The sequence below is a fragment of the Balearica regulorum genome, chromosome 9, assembly GCF_011004875.1.
Source record: "Balearica regulorum gibbericeps isolate bBalReg1 chromosome 9, bBalReg1.pri, whole genome shotgun sequence".
NCBI classification, from domain to species: domain Eukaryota; kingdom Metazoa; phylum Chordata; class Aves; order Gruiformes; family Gruidae; genus Balearica; species Balearica regulorum.
The window spans coordinates 15238015-15261723 of NC_046192.1; the positions used below are offsets into that span (position 1 = coordinate 15238015).

The 23709-nt window shown below is 42.4% G+C and overlaps 1 protein-coding gene across 2 annotated transcripts in view; it reads left to right on the forward strand.

Annotated features, from left to right (window-relative positions):
* LOC104633970 (putative cation-transporting ATPase 13A4) overlaps positions 1–23709 on the forward strand; it is a 41407-nt gene that overhangs the window by 12849 nt on the left and 4849 nt on the right. Inside the window, exons 5-27 of one of the 2 annotated variants that reach the window (XM_010300362.2) lie at positions 12–92; positions 971–1040; positions 1858–1992; positions 2411–2483; positions 3088–3219; positions 4415–4585; positions 5023–5180; positions 8432–8620; positions 8930–8991; positions 9705–9855; positions 10812–10898; positions 11579–11732; positions 12325–12436; positions 13542–13666; positions 14659–14822; positions 15875–15997; positions 16652–16731; positions 17548–17590; positions 18523–18632; positions 19414–19510; positions 20235–20307; positions 21541–21715; positions 22193–22407. In XM_010300362.2, coding sequence (XP_010298664.2) covers positions 12–92; positions 971–1040; positions 1858–1992; positions 2411–2483; positions 3088–3219; positions 4415–4585; positions 5023–5180; positions 8432–8620; positions 8930–8991; positions 9705–9855; positions 10812–10898; positions 11579–11732; positions 12325–12436; positions 13542–13666; positions 14659–14822; positions 15875–15997; positions 16652–16731; positions 17548–17590; positions 18523–18632; positions 19414–19510; positions 20235–20307; positions 21541–21715; positions 22193–22407 — 2780 coding nt within the window. The remainder of the gene's footprint in view (positions 1–11; positions 93–970; positions 1041–1857; positions 1993–2410; positions 2484–3087; positions 3220–4414; positions 4586–5022; positions 5181–8431; positions 8621–8929; positions 8992–9704; positions 9856–10811; positions 10899–11578; positions 11733–12324; positions 12437–13541; positions 13667–14658; positions 14823–15874; positions 15998–16651; positions 16732–17547; positions 17591–18522; positions 18633–19413; positions 19511–20234; positions 20308–21540; positions 21716–22192; positions 22408–23709) is intronic. The other variant, XM_075761223.1, reaches the window with a different exon arrangement.

Consider the following 23709-nt stretch of genomic DNA (forward strand, 5'->3'; position numbering starts at 1 on the left):
TTATATTTTAGAGCCCTAGAAGACCATCACGCTTGCTCAGCTATACATGCCAAATTTGGTTCTGGTCTCACCTGCTATGAACAGAATGTCAGGTACACATTTTAAAACACAAGTAGTCAACATACAGATTTCAAAGAGATGTAAAGTCACTGTTGTTGGTGCACTTTCCTTGAGTTTCTCGTGTATCCATTAATATGCACATAATTTTAGATGAAATGGCCATGTATGAAAAATTGAATGAAAAGGCTAGAGCATGTTGTGTGTTCCTTGTCAGAGTTTTTGAAATGTCTCAGTATTCATCACTGTTACTGTTCTCAGTCAGGAAATAACTATGTCCTGTAACTAACTCTAAGCAGTTCTTACTCGGAGTAGGAGAAATTCTCCATGAGACGGTGCAGATTAAGTTGTGTGTGTGCTTCTTCAGTGGTACTCCATGTAATTGTACTGAGCTTCTAAATCAATTAGTTCTGGCCATTGAATTTATTCTCATAAACTACTGTATCATTGGACAATTTACGGAATAGGTGTTCCTGAAACTGCTAAATAAAGAAATGATCTTCAGTTGATCGAATACTGAAAATTCAGCTGCTGACCTTAGCTCATGTTTAATCTTACCTTCAAATCACCCTTAACTTTATGCAAAATTATTTAGTTTCAGATCATTGAGTTTTAGGTGCACAATTCCTTTATTTATGGTGCTTCAAAAGAATTTTTACGTGATGGAAACATTTGCCTAAAAGGCTGTGTTACACTTCTTGTCTGTTTAAGTAGATTTCACTGGTAAAGTCATCTTTTCTGGCATAAGCACTGTAGGGGCATTTAATTTTTCATCTTTTTCTTAGAGAAAGATCCTCACAGCCTTTTAACTGGGATCAATACAAGCTCTCAGCACTATTGAAAGCTGCACCTTCTTGAGTGAGCTACATTGTCACTATTTTATCTGTAAGTGATGTATCTTTATCCCATACAGGAGAGTTATATGTGGGCCAAACACTATTGATGTTCCAGTGATCCCTATTTGGAAACTACTCATCAAAGAGGTTAAGCATTTCTGTTGCTTTTATTCTAGGCTACTTGGGGAGGCAGAGTGTACATATAGAATATAATGGATTCTACGTCTGAATTAGCTTCCCAGTACTCAGTTATCAAGCACACTCTTTTTTCAAATTGTGTTTAAAGCTGTTCCCATAAATTCATTTTTTCTCCATTGTTCCCTATCCTCCATCCCCATGCCTGTATAGCTCCTTGGTATTTGTATGTATCTATGTCCTGGGAGCTCATTCTGTTGGCCTTACAAGGGTCACTGAATGTTTACAAGCTGCACTGGAAATTAAACCTTCCAGGCAAAGTCTGTCTCTTAATCAGCAAAGAAGAAGTAAAAGCAATAGCTGGTATATGCCTACAGCTGCAGAGAGATCCAATGCGCTTATGACTCTAGACACAGCACCACATAAAGCACAAGCATCTTTTTTGACAGGAACTGGCTATATGTGGCCTAAACAGAGTGTTTGTGAGATGTGCCTATGGTATGTGAGCTCCATCCTCACGGCACAACCTGCTCTTCTCTCACCTTTGTTACATTTCTTGTAAAGAAGTGAGCAAAACAAGGCTTGGGCTGAGCCATTCACATCCCAAATAACATCCTTTTGGTCCAGATTATTTGGCCCTTCTGTCAGATGGAGGTGGTCCAATCTGATTGGACTGAAGCCACTGCTAACAAAATTAGAAAGGTCGGGTGACACAACACTTGTCTCAATAGCTTTTATTCCAGCCCATTTCTAATAGGATGGACTGGGTGGGTATACTGGCGCCATTTAAATGTGGCCAGCTCTTGAGTATTGCTCTCTTTCCAAACAGGTCTTAAATCCATTTTACGTGTTCCAGCTGTTCAGTGTGTGTCTGTGGTTTGCTGAAGATTACATGGAGTATGCCACTGCCATCATAATCATGTCTCTCCTCTCGATTTTTTTGACTGTATATGATCTTAGGCAGGTGAGACACCTCACCTTTTTCCACAAGGAGGATTTATTTCTTATGTCTGGGAAAAGCCAAGATGTTGCAACATGCACATGTACAGTGCTATGGGAGTTACTCAGAGGTTTAGTCTCATGACATTGTGTAGTAGCAAGTGCAATGGCTTGGCCTCCTAGTCATCATAATCTCTGTGTGGTTCTTTACCCACATCCTCCCTTCCCCATTCCAGTGCTTCGCTTTGTAACCTTTTGTTACACCTTCTCCATAATTAGGGTGGGGAACTTCTTTCTCTGTATGATTGCGTAGTCCCTGGCAGAGCCAGACCCCAGTTTATGATGGCTCTCATAACCACAAATAACAAAGAGAAATAATTGTTAGTGGATGAATTGCATCATGTAAGATGTAACACTTTTGTGTGTTCTCCTTTAATTTATAGCAATCGGTTAAACTGCACAGACTGGTTGAGTCTCATAACAACATCATGGTCACTGTCTGCAGAAATAAGGAAGGTGACTCCTATACACTTCTTTCTTCACTGTGTTTCATTCCTTCTAGAGCAGTTTCCTCTCCTGTCTCTTAGCTCAATTAACTAGCTTCTGCAGATTGGGTTAATTTGACCTAGAAGTATGTTGTGGCACATCAGTCGTATTCATAACTGTTTAAACACAGCCTTAGAAAAAATTATCAGGAAATCTATGTCATTTTTCTTAAAGCAGTGCTGACAAAGCCAACCACATAGCCATTAAATGGCTGTGAGTCCACCTAATTGCTCCATGCAAAGTGTGTTCATTGCCATGGTATTTAAAGCACAATCCAAAAAGATGGAGTCAAACTAAAAGCTGTAGATCCAAGCTTCTTCAGTTAGGTCAGTGCATTGGAACAATAACCATTGGTTGGGCTCCTGGGGAGAAAAGAAGAAATTACACAGTTTGAACAGATGCCTAGGCTTTTCTAAATATTGGAGGTTGTATTCTTAGGTCCTACTTGTGGTCCTTTGTTTTTCAGCCATTATAAAGAAGTAACAATCTATTCAGCAGGTAGTTCCTTACATTTTTTCCTCTTATCACAGAGAAATATATGAAGCACAAAGTTTGCATTACATGTCACCTACAGGTTTCCAAGAGCTGGAATCACACCATCTTGTTCCTGGAGATATGCTGGTTTTGAAAGACAGCAAAACCCTTTTGCCTTGTGATGCCATCCTGATCAGTGGGCAGTGCATTGTAAATGAAAGCATGCTGACAGGTACAGCTCATCCCTCCCAGGTTTACCATCAAAACATCATCATAGCCCTATGGCTTCAGCCAGTGACACAGGACATAGTGTTATCATGTATTGCCCTTGTTATGAGATAGTGCGTAGCTAGCCTAGAAGGGGATTCTTTCATGTGTTTGCTATAATAAAGACTGAATTGTAGTTAGCCCCAGCTTATCTAAATAGACAAGATGGACTTTAGGAAGGGTAGTTCATCCTTCCCTTCCGGGGTGCAGAATTTAGGAAGGAATCCTTTAATTAGAAAGGAAAGAGTGGACAGTGAAGAGGAATGAGCAGGACAGAAAAAGAAACAGTAAATACAGAGCAAAGCTGTTCCCACACAGGGCCCACAGTCTGCTTAGGCTGTGGGGCTTTCTGTCAGTCACTCTAAATGTCTTGTTGCTGATCACTGCAACATCTCCAACCTACTGGAGTGTCTGTCTAGCCCTTCAGACACTTAGGCCCATGTTCATGTGGCAGAAGTGGAGGACACACCAGGTGGGAGGGTTCACTGCAAAGCAGGATTTTTGGTGCAGGAGGTGTTCATGGTTCTATTTCTTGTCTTTAAATTTGGTCTTGGTCTGAATTGCACTAAAACCCACAGTTCTGAAATGTCATGTAAATGAGAAATTCCAGAAACCTCTTTCATTTAGAAAGCTTCAGCTGTCAGAAAATATTTCTTCTGTTTCACCTTAGTATCTGCTGTGACATAAATAGGATATTTGGCAGCTGTCAAGCATTGAGCTGAAGGCCTTCCTTTTTACTAGGAAGGGGAAATAGGGAAAGTCATGTGTAGTGACCTGCATATGAGGTTCAAACTAGGTAAACAACTTGTGGTCATCAAGTGGAGTCATGCAACACCAGTTCAGCTCTCTTTTCAAGTCTGTGTATCTACAGCCAGGATTTGGAGTCCTTGGGCAGCTTTCAGTTCTCAGAGTTACGCGAAGCCGTTGTACTGATGCAAAGGAGAGCTTTTCTCTGGCAGAGTCTGCTTGCTTGCTAGGCTTCAAACTCTTATTCACTCTGAAGATGTCACAATATAAAAGTAACATTTTTCTAAACTGGTTTCTTTAGTAAATACCTTTAACTTACCATCTAGGTGTCTAGATACTGTACTTATTTGAAAGTCAGCAGGCTGATTTTAAGGTGGACTGCAGTTTTCCTCATCTGAGCTAATCTTCCCTAGGGGAAAGCATTCCAGTAACAAAGACCCACTTACCCCAAGCTGATAACTTCAAGCCCTGGAGAATGCACTGTGCAGAGGATTACAAAAAACATGTCCTCTTCTGTGGAACAGAGGTCATACAGACCAAGGCAGATGACAGAGGATTTGTGAAAGCTGTGGTGCTGCGGACTGGTCAGTCAACACTTCAGTTTGCTTTTTCTTTCATGCTTTTTCTTACTGGAACAGTCTGAATTAATATGCCCTGTCACATTATGTTAAAGGCGTCAATCCAAATTCACAACAGTCAGATGGAGAATCGATAGCCTGGGCTGGGCTAAGCTCTTATGCTTTGTTTCCATTTGTTGGCATAACTTTTACAAAAAACACTAGCGTATGATTACAAAGAAGAATTTCACTTTGCTTCTGAGATGTTGAAAAAATCCTCCTCCTTAAGACAAAAATAACTTTTTTTCTATATTCTGCAGAGTAGGGCATATACACTGAAATGGAAGATCTGGGCCATCTTTCTTAAGTTACAGACATTGCGAGCCATTTTAAAGCCCTCCATTCTTTGTAGAGATCTTTTGGAAATGTTTTCCCCTTGGAATGATTTTAGTTTGTCTTTCCAGGTTTCAATACAGCCAAAGGGGATCTGGTGAGGTCCATTCTCTACCCTAAACCCATGAACTTCAAGCTGTACAGAGATGCCCTCTGGTTCCTGATGTGCCTCATAGCATTTGCAGCGATTGGAATGATCTACGCAGTGTGTGTATTTGCACTTAATGGGGTGAGTTACTAAATGTGGAGAAATGGTCACAGTTTCAAGAAACTTGAAACCTGAGTGGCTTCATATACGTTTATATATGAAAATATGGTCTTTGTCACACTCCTTTTTGCCTTAGTATATGAGGCCATTTTATTATGTAATTTAATTTGTGACAGTACACAAGCTCTCATATACTCAATTCCAAGGTGCCAAAACCCACTGTTTCCCTATAGTCATTTCTTCTGAGGTCTTAGCAAATCCTAAGCAAGCATTGCATGTCTTATCAGCGGCCTTCTGTTTGTTGACTGCCTCTGTGTGTTGCCTGCCCTGTGCTTGCTGATACATGTAATTATGTATGGAATTAGCATAATGCTTTCTAGAGCTCTGAAAATCAGAGATCCCAAGAGCTTAGCACTCTAAAAGTAGCTTTTACAGAGTTTTTCTGGCACTTTTTGTACATTCCTAGATAAATCACAAGTGAGTCACAGGTTAAATGGAACACAGACTGATGTGTCGTTGTGGAAAGGCAGCTTTCAAAAAACTTCAGTTTAGATCAAAGACCCATCTATCCCCATCCACTGCCTCTGAGAGTAACTGGTATCAAATGTTTATGGAAACTGGTTAGGAAGCAGGAAAGTGTACAACAATTCTTCCCTGGTATAGTCTTCTAACTTCTTGAAGGTTTAACAGTTCAATAAGCTGTCTTTTCTGTCTAGATCATCTAGCTATAATAGCCACTGAAAATCTCCCAGAGTGTGGTTTAATATATTTCTGAATTCATTTATGTCTTGGACTTGACAGCATCTGTGGCAATGATTCCCACAGTTTCATTATGTACTCTGTAAAAATGTTTTTAAAGCTGCTAAATCACTGTAGATTTTTGTTTTGAAGTAGCAAATAGCTGCTTTCTATTGGATGTTTCCTGTACTATTCATGTTTTAGAGATCATTGGCCACTCCTTCAGCCACATTTCTTCCATGTTACAGAGCCCTGAGCAGTAAACATCGATCCCTGAAATTACTGATCTTACAAAGAACTCCTCGTTTTCTTCTGCCCCCCCCCCTTTTTTTTCATATCTTTGTATAGTCATTTGGTGTAGGGGGCGGGAGTTGAAGGGAGATAACCTTCACTTAGTTATCACTCAGCCTAACATCCTTGAGAGCTTTTGGGAAATAAGTTTTGCAAAGCCAGCTATCCTGTATCAGTTGAGTCACCCACATTTCCACTGATTTTTTCCAAAGTTCTCCAGGAGGTTTATGGGGTATTAATTCCCTCTGTAAAGACTGTGTTAGCTGTTCTCTAACGTGCCATATACATCAAGGGTCAATTAATTCTGTATTATAATTTTAATCAAGTTTCTCAATGTAGAACTAAGATTTACTGTGTCAGGAAGCAGCAAGGACCAGCTATTCCCCAGGGGAAGGCAAGCCAGGAGCCGAGGGTGACCAGAGCACAGGTAGTGCCCTCACTGACCAGGACACAGTCACACAGTATCTGAACATGGTGGGGAGAGCTGGGTGCTGGTCACAGCCCATCAGTAGTCCCAGGTAAGGCAAAGTGTTAAATAATCGACGCAGACCAGTCAGAAGCAGAAGCAGATGAGGACAACAGGAGGACAAGAGACAAGGCTGCAACATGACTAAAGGTGACCATCCAGGAGACAGTGCTAGAGACAGGTACACCTACAAAATGGCTCAGACAGGGACTAAAGGCCCAGGCCTGAGATTAAATGGAGCTCCTGAACCCATGAGCAGGGGGTGTGGGTGGAGGTGAGGCTAGTGAGGGTAATTAAACCTATTAGTGCACCTAGGGCCCTGCCATATTGGTCTCTCAATCTCTGGAGGGTTTGCCTGAAACCCTGTTATAAACAGTTCACTCATTCTCATACATCAAGGTCAGTGTAAGAAAAAGTTGTACACTGTAAATAGTAGTTCTGCAATTTTTAAAGCCTAATTGCTTTAGAACTTCTTCAGAAACTTTCAAGAAATCATTTCATGCCTTGATAATTATCTGCCAATGTAAAGTCCAAGTCCTGAGTTGCAAGGTTGATTCTGCAGTTCGGCTTTTGAATCATTTTTCCCCTTTGGAATAATCTACAATCAGTTGGCTCAGAAGATGAATTCCCTATGGGATATCAAAGAAAGTGTGTTTAAGAACATATCCTGGTGTCTGATTTGCAGTTTTTCCTTTTTTGTGTGTTTAACTTCCTCCTTGTAATATGTAAAATGCATGCTGATATTATGACAGGAGCTGAAACTGTCTTGTCAGACTGGTGTAAGATTCAGTCACACGATATACTAAATGCTTTCTCTTCTGTGAGTGTGTTTATCTAAAGGTGGTGCTTCATTCTAATGCAACATAGATACAAAATATTATCAAACTGGTGCCTTCTGTGGTCTGAAACAGTATCAATGATGGGAGAATGAGAACATGATGGAAATTCAGCGCATCAAATGCAACATGATTTATGGTCAAAGTCCCAAGCTCAGAAGCAGTAATAATAGAACTCTATGATGGTTTGCAGATCCTTCTGAACTGCAAATTGGCTTTAGTTTGCAGTGTCTCAGTTCTGGGACCCCAATTGGAAATGCATTCAATCCTTTAGCAATGATATCAACTGCAAAGAGTAACAGTGCCGACATTCAGCATACTGGCAGTCATTTTTACACTGACCTCTAAGTTCCCAAATTAGAGATTGCTTTTAGAAATGTAACTTTTGCTTCCATGTTTCTTCCTGCAGGTAAAAGCAATTTCCTTTCACAACTCCTAGGACATAAGGTCAGAAGAAATCTTTAGCTCATGCGTTCTGCCCTCCTTTTCAGCACCATCCCATATGTCTCACCTGTACTTTTAATGTGGAGTCCAGAGCTATGCCTGTAGGCAGTTGGATGAATGCCCATATAAATAGCAGATTCTTGTGTGCTGTATCATGGGAAACGGCTTGACTAAGGGTGCAATAACCTAGCTGGCATATTTGAACTCATGTGCTTTGGAGGAGACTGTGAGCTCTACCTGGCAGGTTTGTTGGCGTGGAGAATGAAGGAAGGCCTGGAGGCTGCTCTTTAGCAGTGGTGCAGCCTTAAAGCCTTTGGTTAAATCAAAGCAATTAATTTCTTAGGGAGATGAATATGTGGTGGACCATAGGCAGAAAAGAGCACAGCCTGAAGCACCTGCAGTGGAGGCGAGGAGGAATGAAGAAGGCTACACTCAGACAATCCAAGCAGCACTCCTTGCCACCCTCTTGCTGATAACTGCCTTTGGTTTTATGACAGGAGGAGGCAGGAGAAGTGGTGAAGAAGGCTTTGGATGTTATCACTATTGCTGTCCCCCCAGCTCTGCCAGCTGCCTTGACCACAGGGATCATTTATACCCAGCGGAGGCTGAAGAAAAAGGGCATCTTCTGCATCAGCCCACAGAGGATCAACATGTGCGGACAGCTGAACCTCATCTGCTTTGACAAAGTAACTGCTATGTGGTGGTTACTCTCTTACTAGTAATGGGAGCCGTGCTGGGGCAGTATGGGTTTTGACAAGCATTTCCATTGTATTTTAGAAACACACTGTCCAGTCTTGCACATGTAAGTTTGTGTTGTCTGAACAGACACTGTTGCAAATTGTTGTTTTTCTTGGAATCTAGGATTGGCTGGTAGCACTTTCACTCTGCACTGTGCTGGCATTTTCCGGACAGTAACTTCTTAAAATAAGTCTCGTTTTTTATTCCTCTTGGAGCTGTCATGTGGGAAGTTAATTTAAATGTACATTTTAACTTAGACTGGCACCTTAACAGAAGATGGCCTGGATCTTTGGGGCTTGCTGCCCTCTGAAAGAAACTGGTAAGGCTCCTTGACACACCAATGGCCTTTAAATTTGGTGGGATAGTGACTGGATTCTTTTCCTAGACATATGAACAAATCTGAAAGACAATTAATGTCAAACAGCAGTTTGAAGTTCCCCATGTTTACATTTCCAATATTATTTCTATAGCCTCTGGAAAATGAGTGTGTTGCCTCATCCCAGGGGTCCTGTTCCACATGAAAAAATGCAGCCACTGTCGTCAGCATTTGGCATAGCATGCCCAGGCAGGGTAGTCTGCAGTAGACATGCTAGGTTAAATCTCAAAGCTGCAGCAGTGCCCCAAGCCTTTATGACAGGAAGTCACTGCTACCCATGGAATTGCCACTCACTTCTTTCAGTGCCCATGTTTCTGCCCATTTCCATTTCCAGAAATGTGCATGCACAAAAATACTCAAACTTATATCAGCCTCACAGCTCAAGAGTCATTACACAACCTGCAAGGAAGATATTTTATAATAATCTGTTCATCCCAATTCATCCCAATGGGCTCTTTAACTATGCAGAATACACCTGTTCTGAGCATATCCCAGCCTTTAACAGGTGCATGAGAAATAGCTCATGGGGAGGACAAGTCCCCAGAGATGCTTATGGTCTGACCAAGTCCCCTCCCTGACTTAGGATTTTTTTTTCTGTTAGTCATATGTTGTTTGGTATTCTCTGATGATAATTTTTATGTTCTCTTTTGCATTAGCTTCCAGGACATTCACAGCTTCCCTGCAGACCACAGCTTGCCTTGGGGCCCAGTGTTCAGAGCAATGGCAGTTTGTCATTCACTAATTGTTTGGGAGGGCAAGATCCAAGGAGACCCACTGGATGTGAAAATGTTTGAGGCCACTAACTGGGTAAAACTGTGTTTTGTTGTTATGGAAATCGTGGTGGGGAGTTTTGGTGGTCTTGCAAAGGAGAAATGTCCCAAGCCCTCCCATGCAGGTAGCCACTTCCCACACAGAAGTAAAACAGCTAAAACCCAGAAGAGATACCACATGCTCAGGCTTTTGGAGGAATGTTCCTTGTTTCTGCCTAGAGCTTTCACCTAGGGGTACTCTGAGTACTTAGCTCATTTGACTGGAAATGGTGGATGTCATGCAAACCCCACTGGGATATCAACTCTGTGGCTGCTCCCAGATAGCAGGATGTCCCAGATGTGACTTATATGCAGATTGACTGCTTTTACAGAGTGTGTAACAGGCTTCTCTGAGCTTTGAACTAGATATAAGATTTTGACTTTCATTAGAGCTCTGTCAATCTGGAGATATTTCTACCATCTCAAGGTTTGCTTGCTATGAAAGCATGCTGCTATGAAAGCACTGCTTTTGGTCTCTGTCCCATTGCCTACAAACAGCCATCAGTGTTGCTGACGTTGTAGTAAACTGTCCTTACCCCAGCCCATGAGTTTTACCTTTTTCTTGATTTTCCTCCCCATCCCACTGGTGGGGAGGGAGGAGAGAGCAAGCAGCTGCACAGTACTTAGTTGCTGGCTGAGGCTAAACCACAACACATATTTAAGTGGGTTGTAATGAGTAAAGGATTTATTGTCAGTGAGAGACCATAATCTGTTTGCTATGGTAGAGTACAGCAGTATCTTGGTGAAGCTGGTGAAGCTCTGGATTTGATTGCCAAGGGAGGCAGTGGGTTTTCCATTACTGGAGCTTTTTAGTGTGAGATCAGACAACCCCCCCCTCAGGAATGAATAAGATTCCTTGCTTTGAGGGAAGGAGAAGCTGTAAATGATTCCCTGAGGTTCCTTTCAGCTCTGCTGGTGCTGTGATCTGAAAGATTTTTGTCTTTTAATACACAGGTGATAGATGATTCCAGTGGACACCAGATTGAAGGTCAAGGATCCACACATGCCACAGTTGTAAGACCTGGGCCTAAAGCCAGCAGCGTAAGCTATTTGCAAGATTCACATTCATGATCAAGTTAAATTGTCAGTGTAAGAGTTACCTTTCTGTAGAGAAACACTTGGTTGTCCTGAGACAGCTCTTCCACATTTTGTCTTTCTTGTACTGCCTGCAGAGAGATTGCCTTGCTCTCTCTGATTAAAAAGAGAAGCCGGGGAGGAGCTTGCTGCTCACACCAAAAGCAGGGGGGTGCGCTGGATGACAGTTTGTCCAGCTCAGGAATTTGCCTGTCCTAGTGGCTTGAGACTCAATCCAAACTCAGCTGAGTGGTGAAAATCTCTAAAAGCACTTGGGACTGCAGTGGAGTCTGGTAGCTGATGTCAGACTGTTTCTGGTGACATACACCAAGGTGGGGTGCTTTCAGACATCCAGTGTAAGACCTAGCAGAGTCTTGTTAAAGAAACAGGACTAGTGAGTTCCTTTCAGCAAATTGCATTTAATAGTCTGCTAAAACTGTCAGTGAACTTTTTCTACCGCTTAAGCTAAATATTTCTGTACAAATTTCACCTCCTCTTTATGAACCAGTCCTTTCTATCCCACTGTGACAAATCAGCCTGTTATACATGGTTAGCTTCTTACCATGGCTCAAAGGACAGACCTAAAATCCTTTGGCCTGAGTTTAAAATCTGTGCTGCAGTATCTAATCCACTTGCTTTTCTCCCAGGCCCCAGTGGAAGGAGTTACCATTTTACATCAGTTTCCATTTTCTTCAGCCTTGCAGAGAATGTCTGTCATTGCTCAGGAAATTGGTGGGGAACAACAGGTCTTCACAAAAGGGGCTCCAGAAATGGTAGCCATGTTATGTAGAGCAGAAACAGGTAACTAACATTTATAAATGCTTTCTAGAAACACGTATGTGTAAGTGACTTTTGATGGTGCAGTGAAGTAGAAGGTCCAAATGAGATTTCTGGGTCTAAGACTTCAGCCTGAAAAGTTAGGGTCTGTCTGTTGTGCTCTAAGTCTAAGGCTAAGCTCTCATACAGCCCTTCTCAGCAAAAAAAGGACTGCCAAGAGATAAAAGCAAGTACCCACTCTTGTACAAGGTGTACAGTCTTTGTCAGAATAGATGAAAAAAGTTGTCTACTGGTCCAGTATACAACAAAAAAAGTTTTCTTTTTTCTCCAAGCCTTGGGAGGGCAGCTAAAAGAGCACAGCACCTTCATCACACACTGGAAGAAGGTAAGTCTTTGCAGAATAGTTTAGGATCCTAAGTGCAAAGTGACAGAGGAGAGGCAATGATTTTCTTATTGAGAAAAAGTCAGTTCAGCAGCTTTGCTTGATTTCCCTGGGCTATTGGTAGGCTCTAGGTGTACCTGCCCTCTGGGACAGGAACCTTCCCTGCTCCAAAGCTTCCTTTTATTAGAAAGCAGTCAAATGCCCTGATGAACTGTCTTTTCCTCTTTTGCACAGTCCCATCGAACTTTGAAAGCAAGCTTCTGCTCTACACAGCACAGGGCTTTAGGGTCATCGGACTGGCATGTAAATCTCTACAGGCAGGGAAACAATCTACTGATCTAACAAGGTAAGCCATAGACTGCTTATCAGCCACATTCAGCTATGGGCTAGTGGTGCTTCTACCATTACCACAACAGCCCTGCCAAGCTGAGGCAAAGTGCAAGTAGTTTGCTTAATTCTTGTGACAGGTGTCATAACAGACCTATCCAACCCAATGAGCCAATGTGTGTCATATGGCACAGATTTTGCAGTTGTGTGTGCAGTTATAGCATGTGTGATATATATACTGCCGGGAGAAAAAAAGAAAACTGGAGGTCAAACACAAGATCTTCTGTAACAGCAGTCACTATTCAGGCATCACCTGACTCAGCTACTCTGACTGCCATGGGAGTGTTTGGCATCACCTCCTCCTTACTACAGTGGCTAAAATAAGTGTTTGAAAGCTTTTATTTTTTTTCAGACTCTTCAGAGTCAACCTGTCTCCCTGAGAGACCTCTAGTTTATGACTCATAGATGGGATTGTTTACCAAATTCTGTTCTCAACTGCATGTGTTCAACTGTAAAACAAGCAATAGCACAGGTGTAAAGAAAAGAGCAGGAGAGAACAGAAGTGGAGTTCCCATATGCTGTTTGCTTAGGTCCTACTGTCAAGAGTAGCAGATACATTTACTAGGGAGTGTTTCTTTGTTGTACAGTCTTCAGATGAGAAGGACTAGTGTGCATGAACTTTCCAAATCAGACCACCGCAGTTTGGGAATCCTGCAGGAAATTCAGGTTGCTTTTTCTTGTTGGCTAAGGTTGGTGCATGAATGGAAAACAGTCCAACTTATCCCTCAGGCTTCATGTTGGTATGTGGAGCAGGTAGGTCGAAATTGGTTCTTTGATTTCCTAATTAAGCAAACGTGAGCTAGAAGTTGTCTATGTACTGAACTCATTCTTCAGAACAAGGGAAGAAGAGAACCACTTGCTGCCAGTGGGAACTAAGCCCTGCTGATGTTGAAATACCACCAGAAAAGACAGCCTAGGACTGCTGAAAACTAACAAGTTATTTTAATTCTTTTGAGTTAGGTGGGATGGTTAACAGTTACAACTGGCTATCAGCAAATTCAATGCACAAACAGGCCACAGGCAAAAAGAAAAATTAAATCTGTCTGTCTGTTCTTCACTCTTAGGGAGGAGGTAGAATCTGATCTGACATTCCTGGGTCTGCTGATAATGGAGAATCGATTAAAGAGGGAGACAAAGCCTGTTCTAGAAGAGCTCAGTGCTGCCCGCATCAGGAGTGTTATGGTCACAGGTATCTAAAAAGGGTGGATTATTTATGGGGCCACTGGCACAGACAGGGAGTTCAACGATGTTTGAGTGAACAGTCTGGTGGTTTGTCACCACCACTGGTAGGAAGGCACGGACATTTGTGTCTTTTAGACAGTTACAGTCAAAGAAGTGTCTGTGCTGTAATAATGACGTGAGCTGAACTGTGCAGGCTTATGCCCCTGACAACTTCACCAGGCTGCGTCAGATACCTACCTCGTAATCTGTCCCACTTTGACCACAGATCAGAGCCTTCCTGTTCCTCTGATGCTTTCTAGTCAGTCCATTTGGTCTCTGTGGAAAGATTATCAGATGACATGCACAAAGACATGTCATGCAACATCCCCTCTTTTAGGGCCTCATGAAATCTTGTTGTCATAAATGAGCAGAGATGGAGCATGAATGCCAGGACAAATCACTGAACCTTATGACATCTGGTAACTCATGCCTACCAGTCCCTTTTTATCCCATTTTTTTTTTCTTGAAAGGTTGGTTTGGATTTGGAGGAAAGCCCCCAGTTTTTCCATGGTCCAAAGACATTTTTCCAGGAGTCACACAGATCTTGTCTTCCTGGGATTCACCCCTTTCAGCACACATCCTAGACCAAAGCCATCTAAGGGGAATGGGTGAGAGTCAGTGATACTAGCAGCAACTTAGCAGTGAATCCCTTATTGTTTCTTGTCTAAAACACATAGTCTAGGAGCATATTCCCCATCTAGATTTCTTCAAACTGAAGATTAAAATATTTCATCTGCAGATAAAAATATTTAATTTCCAGATGAAAATACATTTAATTATTGAGACAGACCTTATCTGCAAAGTTCTGGTCTTTATCAAAGACTTTCTTAGGCTTACTGATCTTACTGATTCTTGTGGATATATTTGAAAACTTGGAATTCAGGAAAAGGCTAATGTTTCCTCCATAAACAATTCCTCATTGCAGAAATTTTTAGATAAAACTCCCCTTGATTTTTCTAGGTGACAACATTCAGACAGCTGTAACTGTTGCCAAAAATGCTGGGATGATTTCTCCAACAAACAGGGTGATTCTTGTGGAAGCAAACAAAATACCTGGATCTTTTTCAGCATCTATAACCTGGAAACCACTGGAAGAAAACAAACCTGAAGGTTATGGAAGCCTGGTGAGCATATGAGAAGCAGGTGTTGTGTGGCAGGAAAACAAACTAAGCTGGAATGCTTTAAATAATGCAGTGGGATTATGCTAGTATAACAGAGATCAATCACTCACCATCATCTGCATGTCAGAATGTTATGTGCTAGAAAAGCATTTAAAAAGAAGGGATCTTCATAAAAATCTACTCCCCTAGAGCTTCCTTCTTAGCATATTATCTTGTGAACAAGTTTTTGCTAACTACCTAGCTAGATTTGAGAACAGCTTTGCATAAATCCAAGAAAGATTTGTCTCTAGCCTTGATGCTTAATTGATGCCAGTTTAGAGCATGTTTCCCTTCAATGCAAGGTAAATGTGATAGTATAGATGTAGACTTAAAATCTATGGAACTGCACTGAATGAACGAGCCCTGTTCAAGCAGGTAGAGAGTTAGCACTTCTCCATACCCGCAGAATTAAAACACAGATTAACTGTTGAGAAACAGCATATACATGGTGAAATATAGGCTACCTGTGCTAAGAAATTATATTTCCTCAAGCATCTCCGCAAAGAAACTGAGACAAAGACCAGTTACTTCCCTGAAGAGTATGTCTGAAGGTGCTGACCCTTCTCTGAGAAGTATTAGAGTCAGGCAGATGGTAGGGAATATCTGCAGGGGCTGTTGAGGGACTCCTTTATATCAGAACTCAGCTTGAGCAGCATCTTTACTATATTTCACTGCAAAAAGGCATAGCCATATGCTCTCTCTAGCCCCTCTCACTCACAGTGCAGCCCACCAGACTGGCACTGTTGCATAGATTCTATCAATCAAATGTGGCAATGCTGAGGGCCAGCTTTTAAGACATATGAAGCACCCAGTTCACACTGAAATTAATGGCATTATCACCTAAATCCCTTTACAAATCCAGACAAAGGCAATGGGCTTTGAACTCAGGTCTCCCAGTCTTCTCAAGTGCCCTCCCCATGGTATGTCCTTTTCTTTGTCTGTAGTAGTGCTTGTGTAGATGCACACAGTGGCTTTTGAGGGCCTGGGAGCAGCACTCATTTGGTCTTGTTTTATAGGAGGATGACAGTCAGACTGAACGAAGAATCAGGCTGACACTGGGATCAGGCCAGTATCATTTTGCCATGAGTGGACAGTCTTACCAAATTGTAGCACAGCATTTCAGGCACTTACTCCCAAAGGTAAGATCTGGATTATTTAACTGGACTAGGATTGCCATTCAGTAGATTCAGATTGTCCTGACATAATTAGCTGAAGAGATCTGTACCAAGACATCTTTTGGGAACAGTTCTAACCCTGAAATACTCAAGGCCTGGATGAATCTCTGATCTTAATGTATGAAGAAAGATCTGAAAATCCCAGGATCTGTTCTGCACAAGAGGAGCAGACCTGCGTCGTGGTGTGAGGACATGACTTAAAACATTTGTGCCCATATACCTGGCTCTTGCAGTGCACTGATTCTCCCATGTTTTGGAGAAGAGGAGAAAAAGGAGAAAACATGGTATTGCACAGCATGCAATTCAGCGTGACTTGTCTGTTTTATGGAAAGGATAGTCTTGTGAATTCTATTCTAGTAAGTCCTTGCCTTGTATCGCTGTTCATCAGGTAACTCAAATGACATACCAAGCCTCTTGTCCTTATTGTGATTGTTATTTTTTCAAAATATTAATTAAGATACCTTTTATCTTTGACCATCAGCCTTTCCTGTTTTGGAGTCTAGCATCAGTTGTTTGGAAATGTGAATTTTTGGTGGTTTCTATTCCAGAGTATCACTGAAGTCACTGTGACTCTTAGCTCAAGTGCTTAAATAATCACTTCCTTCTTTCTCCTTACAGCTCCTGCTGAATGGAACAGTTTTTGCTAGAATGTCTCCTGGTCAGAAATCCAGCCTTGTTGAAGAGTTTCAAAAGCTGAAGTAAGTTCCTAATGAGCACTAAAAGTTAGGAGGTGTTTGATGAATTTCCAGGCTTGAAAAGAGTCTAGTAAGAGCTCAGTTTTGTCTAACATGTGTTCCTTGGAAATGCACAAAACTGAAGCTTCCACAGATGTATAGCTTGGCAATTAAATTCCAAAAGCCTGTTAAAGAAGAGACACTGAAGTCCATGTTGCTTTGGCAACCTATCGAAGACCTAACACTCCAATGATTCTGGGTTTTGACTGTTCACATCATCCATTATTCTTACTTCTCTTTCCAGGCCTGAGGGAGAGGCACTTGTCTACTCAAGATTTTTAGGAATATCTCCCAGCGCTGCAGCTTCTCTGATGCTGGCAATCTTTTTACTGCACTATTGCTGATTCAGTGTGATGGGTTAGAAAACATGGCACGGCAGTCTGGATTGGTATGCCTGTATGAGGTACCAGTGCCTGCAGCCCTTCCTTTCTGAGCAGGGCTGTCACCATTAGCCCTTACCTCTGTTAGAATTGACCTTAAACCCAGTGAGGGTGGGAGACCAAGTCTGTGTGGTGAACATAAAACTGCATGCTAATGTGTTCTTCAGTCTGTCACAGCAGACACTCTTTACTGTAGGTACATCTGAGGTGCAAGCCCATGGCCCATGCACAGTCCAGAGTCCTGGGCTTGTATTTCAGTCTTTCAGCTTTCCAGAAGGGCTTTTAATAAAAAGCTCACATGACTTGCATAAATGACTCGCATGGAGGAGGCTCTGATTTCCTCCTGTTTATAGGTCTCACTTTCCCCAGCACTGAATTGTAGGTCGCTCTATTTTTTTAGTTACATTGTGGGCATGTGTGGAGATGGAGCCAATGACTGTGGGGTAAGTGAAAATTCTTTACAATATAATTATTTAAAAATGAAAAATGAATGCAATGCCTGTAGAATACCCCAAACTAAGCACATGCTGGGAGTGCTCTGCTTATTCGCAGAGCAGCTGTACTGGCACCAGTACTGATTCAGGCCTGATCCAACAGTGTGGTCCTTGCCATGGAAGAGCTGTCCTAGGCAGAGATTGTTGCAGCTTGTGGTCTCAAGGACTGATTAATTTCCTTCGCAAAAACCACCAGAGGATTTTCCAAATCCTCCACTGGGGTTTCTGTCAACACCTTCAGTGTCTGAGGGTGGAGAAGGCTAGGAAGAGTTTCCATGGGGAACAACTGTAGCCCTACAAGGTTTTTGTAAGTGCACATTTTAGAAGTGCAAGAAAGTTTTGTTTGTTTGTTTGTTTGTTTTTTTCCAAAATTTTTGTTTGTTTTTTTCTAAAAGGAAGGGTCCATGTTCAGGAGAGATCTGTGTCTCCCTTCTGGGCAGGTTCAGTTCACTCCATGACTTCACACATCCTTGTGGCAGTGAGAGCAATGCCACCTCAGCAGTGAAGCACTCACTTGCCTTAACACTAAGTCCCAAGGGTTTTCCTGGGGAAGGAAGCAGAGAACCTAGACTGTCTACATAAGGTGTGACTGCAAATAAGTGGTGACAAAGGAGGCAGAGCCAAAGCTGTGTTCTCAGCTGGTGGTGGATGGCTTTGGGGTCTGTGGGAAATGAACTTTCCTGTGCTCTCATGCCCATTCTTCTTCTGGACCTGATGCCTCAACCACATCCCACTGGAGGAGCCTTTCAGGTAGAGCCCATCCAGGGAGTGAAGAGGGACTGCTGTTAATAGAACACATCCTGTTGTAAGGGGTCATTTTTTGGCTGTCAGTTGCTGTGTCTTCCTGTTTTGTGAGTGCTGAAGAAGAATGTGACTTTCAGGCTTTGAAAGTGGCGCATGCAGGGATATCCCTGTCGGAGCAGGAGGCATCTGTGGCTTCACCTTTCACATCCCGAACTCCCAGCATAGCATGTGTGCCAGAGCTAATCAGGTAAGCATGGAGTTTTGTTTCCTGTGACATAAAGGAGACAGTTCCCACTCCTCTCAAATATTAGTGTTGAGTGTTCCTACCAGGCCAGAATGTACATATCTAGAGAAAAATAAATTTCTTTGATCTTGAAATTGCCATTTGCGTAGTTCCCATCTGAAATTCCTTTAAGAAATATTAATTCCCTCAAAACTACAGGAGGAAGGCATCTACAGCAGAGCTTTGTGTCATTAGCAGTATTTTGTATGCAAAAAAAATAGCAAAATGAATAAAGCTGAATTAAATGTCCACAATATCAACCTGTACATTACTGTTAGGCCCTGCCTCTGATACCTTGTGCAAAGCATTAGCATCTGTTATGCCAGGGTCCTGATTTTACTTACAGGGGTGGATGAACAACCAGGCAGAGTGCGTTACCCTCATTGGATACTGTAGGAGGGGAGGACTCGTTAGTTTGAACTCACTGAGCAGCTGCTTGGCTTTTCCTCATATGGAGTTGTTACCTGCATTATTAATGTCAGTAGGAAGACTCAATGGAGTAAACTGTAGTCTTGGGAACATAGGTGACTGGAATCAATCCCTTTCGCTTGCAGCAAGATTTCTGCAAGTGAAGATTTTACTTTCATTCAGGCCAGATTTTATTTATTTCACCTCTCAGCAAGACATTGGCAGAGACTTTTCTACTTGTGACACATGCCTTGTTTTTCAACAGCAGTTTGAAAGGACTCTCAACAGGAGCAGACCCATCACCTAATTGCTGTCCTTTATTCATGTCTTCACACAGGGAAGGCCGTGCTGCCCTCGTCACTTCCTTCTGCATGTTCAAGTACATGGCACTCTACAGCACCATTCAGTACCTTGGTGTTCTCCTACTGTACTGGGTATGTCTTGGGAACATGTTGGCTAGAACTGGATAAGCTGCTACTCCCTTGTAGGAGAAATATGGCATAAAAGCCACAATAAAGTTAGGGTGTGGAGCTTTACTTTTATCTGAGCTGCAGACTTCTGTGGCATGATCTATGGTCCTCCTGTACCCTCAACTGAAAACTGGAAAGACTTCTCCCATTAACTTCAGCCAGTGGGCTCAAGATCCCAGCTGGGCCAAAAGAAGGCTGAGATACGGAACAGTATTTTGGATGAGGGCATATGTCTGTGAAAAGGGAGAATCTGCTCTAAGCATATGCTGTTGCAATTCATTCAGCATTTAAAGCATGAATTAACTTGACAGTAAGCAAAATCCCCTGGAGTGCCTTAAACCACTTTTGCATGGCTTCTTCCCAAATAGAGAGGAGGGCTTTGCATTCAGAAGTCTCCCAGCATTAAGAAAGTACGTCTTTTCAAACAGCCTTCTTTTTTACTGCATTGAGTGAACTGGAAGCATCGTTAGTCCGAACAATGCACAAAATGAGAGTATTCACGCAGGCCCAATGATGACGAATCTATTGGCAGGGTGGTGGATTGTGTGGTCCCATTATCTGCTGAGTGGCATTTCAGAGTGGCGGAGCATTAGCTCCATGAAAATAATACGGTTTATGGAGATGATATAAACAAGCCCATGGCAAATGTCTGATTTGTGATTTTTTTTCTTTGTGTTATTCTTTTCAGCAACTAAACTCCTTTGGGAATTACCAATTTTTGTTCCAAGATCTGGCTATTACCACTGTAATTGGTGTGACAAGTAAGCCCCTTAGTCATCCTATGTATTAATGAATGATCTCAAATATCTTGCACCTCCTTGTAAATGCATAATTCTATGTACAGAAATGAAGAAAAGAGAGACTACATAGAGTTCAGGATGTTTAGGTTAATAGAGGAGGTGTCTTGTTTGACAAAAGCTCTGAAATAAGATGGTAATTCTTAGTGGTGCATTTGCTGAGCATGTAGGTTGTTGATAACTGGGATGTTGTATCTAGAAAGAGCAAAAACAGACCTAATGCAGGGGAAAGTCTATTCAGGCTTTCTCCTGTTGACTTGGGAAGGCAGATTAAGAAGACACCTAAGGATCCATGCCCAAATGAAAAAGTGTAGGGATCAACTGTTTGAAGTCCAACTCATATTTGGGGCTGTGTAGGCAGAAGGCACAAGAGGAAAGAGAGAGGAAAATGGAGAAGAAAGAAATGACAGATATCAGACTACAGAGCAGGAAGTTGTAAGCCAAGGATAAGAGAGGAAACCAGTGCTGGCGGAGAAAAAGAAAGATGGGGTTGTTGAGATAGAGTAAATGTAGGCAGAGGTTTAGAAGCAGGAATGGCAAGGACAGGTGTATGAAAAGCATAAGGCACAAACACATAGCTGTCTTCCGTCCCTACTGGAACACAGTCAACTGGAAAGGGCCTTGATTAAATCAAGCCTAAAAGGGTGAGCAACAATACCAGGTGCCAAAAGCTACCTTGCTGTAAGTAGCCCATTTGGAACACTACATCAAGGCTTTCCGTGTAGCTCTTTTACTCACAATCTAGCTAACTTTGTTAAACCTAAGAACAGAGGAAAACCTGTTGGGTCAGATAATGTAGTCCTCCACCAGCTCAAATAACTGCGCACTAGGTGCTTAGTCCAGAAGGATGCACAAAATATGGGCAACAGAAAATCCGAAACCACAGTTGACAAGTGACAGAGAAAAGGAGAGCTTGAGCATATCCCTATATCCTTGGGCCTGACAGTACCCAAGAAAATAAAAATCCAAAATTTTATTTTCCAAAAATGCATCATGATAGTCAAATGCCATTAATTAACCTCTTCTGTGGCCAATAAGATTTTGTAAGAAAACAACTCTGTATTGTGTATTTGATATAGTATTTGTATGTATTTTTACAGTCTAGAACATTCTAGACTGTAAAAGTGCTGGCCAGTTATATACAGCAGGACTGCTTGTATTTGGACACACGAGTAAACATGTCTGTGCATGTTTCAGTGAGTTTCACAGGTGCCTATCCAAAGCTGGTTCCCTACAGGCCTCCTAGCCAACTCATCTCACCCCCGTTGCTGCTCTCTGTTGTACTTAACATCCTCTTCAGCCTCAGCATGCAGATTTTCGGGTTTGTGGTGGTCCAGGAGCAGCCTTGGTATTCCAAGACTGATATACACAGGTAGGTCCCCTTCTTGGGACTATGGGTGACACAGGACAGACCTAGTGGGACACGTCTGCATGATACTATTGATCAGCTTTAACTACAGGCCTGATCAGCAGCTGCAGGCAGACCCTGTGCTTCCCCACAGGGTGCGAACACATTAAAGCAGTGTTGTCTGCAGGTCCCTAAGCTCTCCAGCAAGTCTGCTGTGCAGCATAGCACATGTGGTGAGAATGCTTCTATTGAGCACAAAGAGGAGTATTTGATTGCAGGGAAGACCAGGGTATGCCAGTAGGTTTGAGCTCAGGCTCTGCCAAGTTCAGCAAGCTCAACCCAATGGGTAAGATTGAGAGGATTGCCAATAACCTACATCCTTGTGACTGCAGGAGCAAATTATGGCTGTGAGGGAGGATTCCTGACAGTGGCAGTGGAAACTGGGGGAAATAATAACCAGGATAGTGATCATTCGATCACCGGTGTGACACTCTTTTTCAGTGCCTGCCTCTCAGTGAACAACCACATGGAGAATTCTTCCTCTGTTTCCAGTCTGGAGCTCCATGGGATGAGAGATGGAGCCCTTGGACTAATGGACAATGGCTACAAGAGCTATGAAAACACCACAGTGTGGCTGCTAAGTACCATCAACTGCCTCATCGTAGCACTAGTGTTTTCCAAGGGAAAGCCTTTCAGGCAACCCATCTACACAAACTGTAAGTACAGGGTGAGAGGGAGGGATCTGTGAATAAGTCAACTCAGGAGGTCAATTCACTAGGGAAAAATTAAAACTTGACCAAAGTGATGCCAGCCAAAAAGGCAGGAGCCCAGTATTAGATTTCTAAATGACTAAAGGCCACCTTTTCAGAAGTTTCGGTGCCAGTGGCATCCTGTGACCAGCAGCTCTCTGAGCTGGGCCCACACTTTGTGTTTCCGTAATAAGAGCTTGCCCTGGCATTTGGATTTCTGAAACAGACAAATGGAGTTTGACAAAAACTTCTAAGGAGTAGCAGGAAGGTGGAGGCACTTACTTAAGGCAGCCTGAATGAGACATCTTGAGAAGAGCCAGAAGTCTCACTTTGCTTTAGTCTTTAGAATAACTCTGGAAGAGCTCTATGCCTGTCTCCCCAAAGTACGCTGGTTGAGCAGTATTTGAAAGAACTCATGTTCAGGGCATTCTTATGGGCCCATCTCAGAAGAAAACATAAAATGAAATGTGGGCATTTGCAGAGGCCCTGTTTCCTATTCCAGAACCAGAGATGTTTAGCATTTGCTAATTTTATGACCAATAACTTCTTTAAAGAGCAAACATCAAAAGAGGCAATAACCTGAAGGGACTGTAGTGAAGTCCAGTAGGTCTGTTCTGCCTCTGAAAGACTGTCAGGTGAAGGGAAAATGAGCACATGTGATTGTGGCAGTTCTGGAAGTTGCAGTGAAGCATAGGAGAGCTGTTCTATTTCTCTGTGGGACAAATCCTGCAGCTGTCTCTCAGGCAAAGCTGTGTTCAGTTCTTTTTTTTGCCAGAGAGTTAAATTAATGCTGCAGGTTTCATGGCTTTTGGTATAGTAAGAGAAAGAGACATTCCTTCCAGATAGCAGGAGAGTGGGTCATCAGTCTCCCAGAAACAGGCAAAACCAGCGTGAGTGGCTGGGGAGGTGAAGTTTGGTGCATGCCAGCTGAAGAGAAAATGAATTTACTTATCATTGGAACATTTGTCTATGGATTCTCCATTACTTAGACTCTTTAGATCCTGATCAAGAGCAAAGTCTTGATATCACTGAAATTGAGGGCAGAATTCCAAATCATATCAACAAAAGCAAGACTACATCCTGGACATTTTTCTGAATGACAGGAGACACTGAGCTCAGTGAGACTCACTGGAAGGCTCTAAGGCTTCTCAGACATGAGAAGACAGATCGAATGTTCAGAATACTCTTTTGGCATTTTAAATGCATGGCTACAGGACTTGTCCCAGCCTTACATATATCTGCCTGACGGAGTAAAGCTGGGGTTTTACT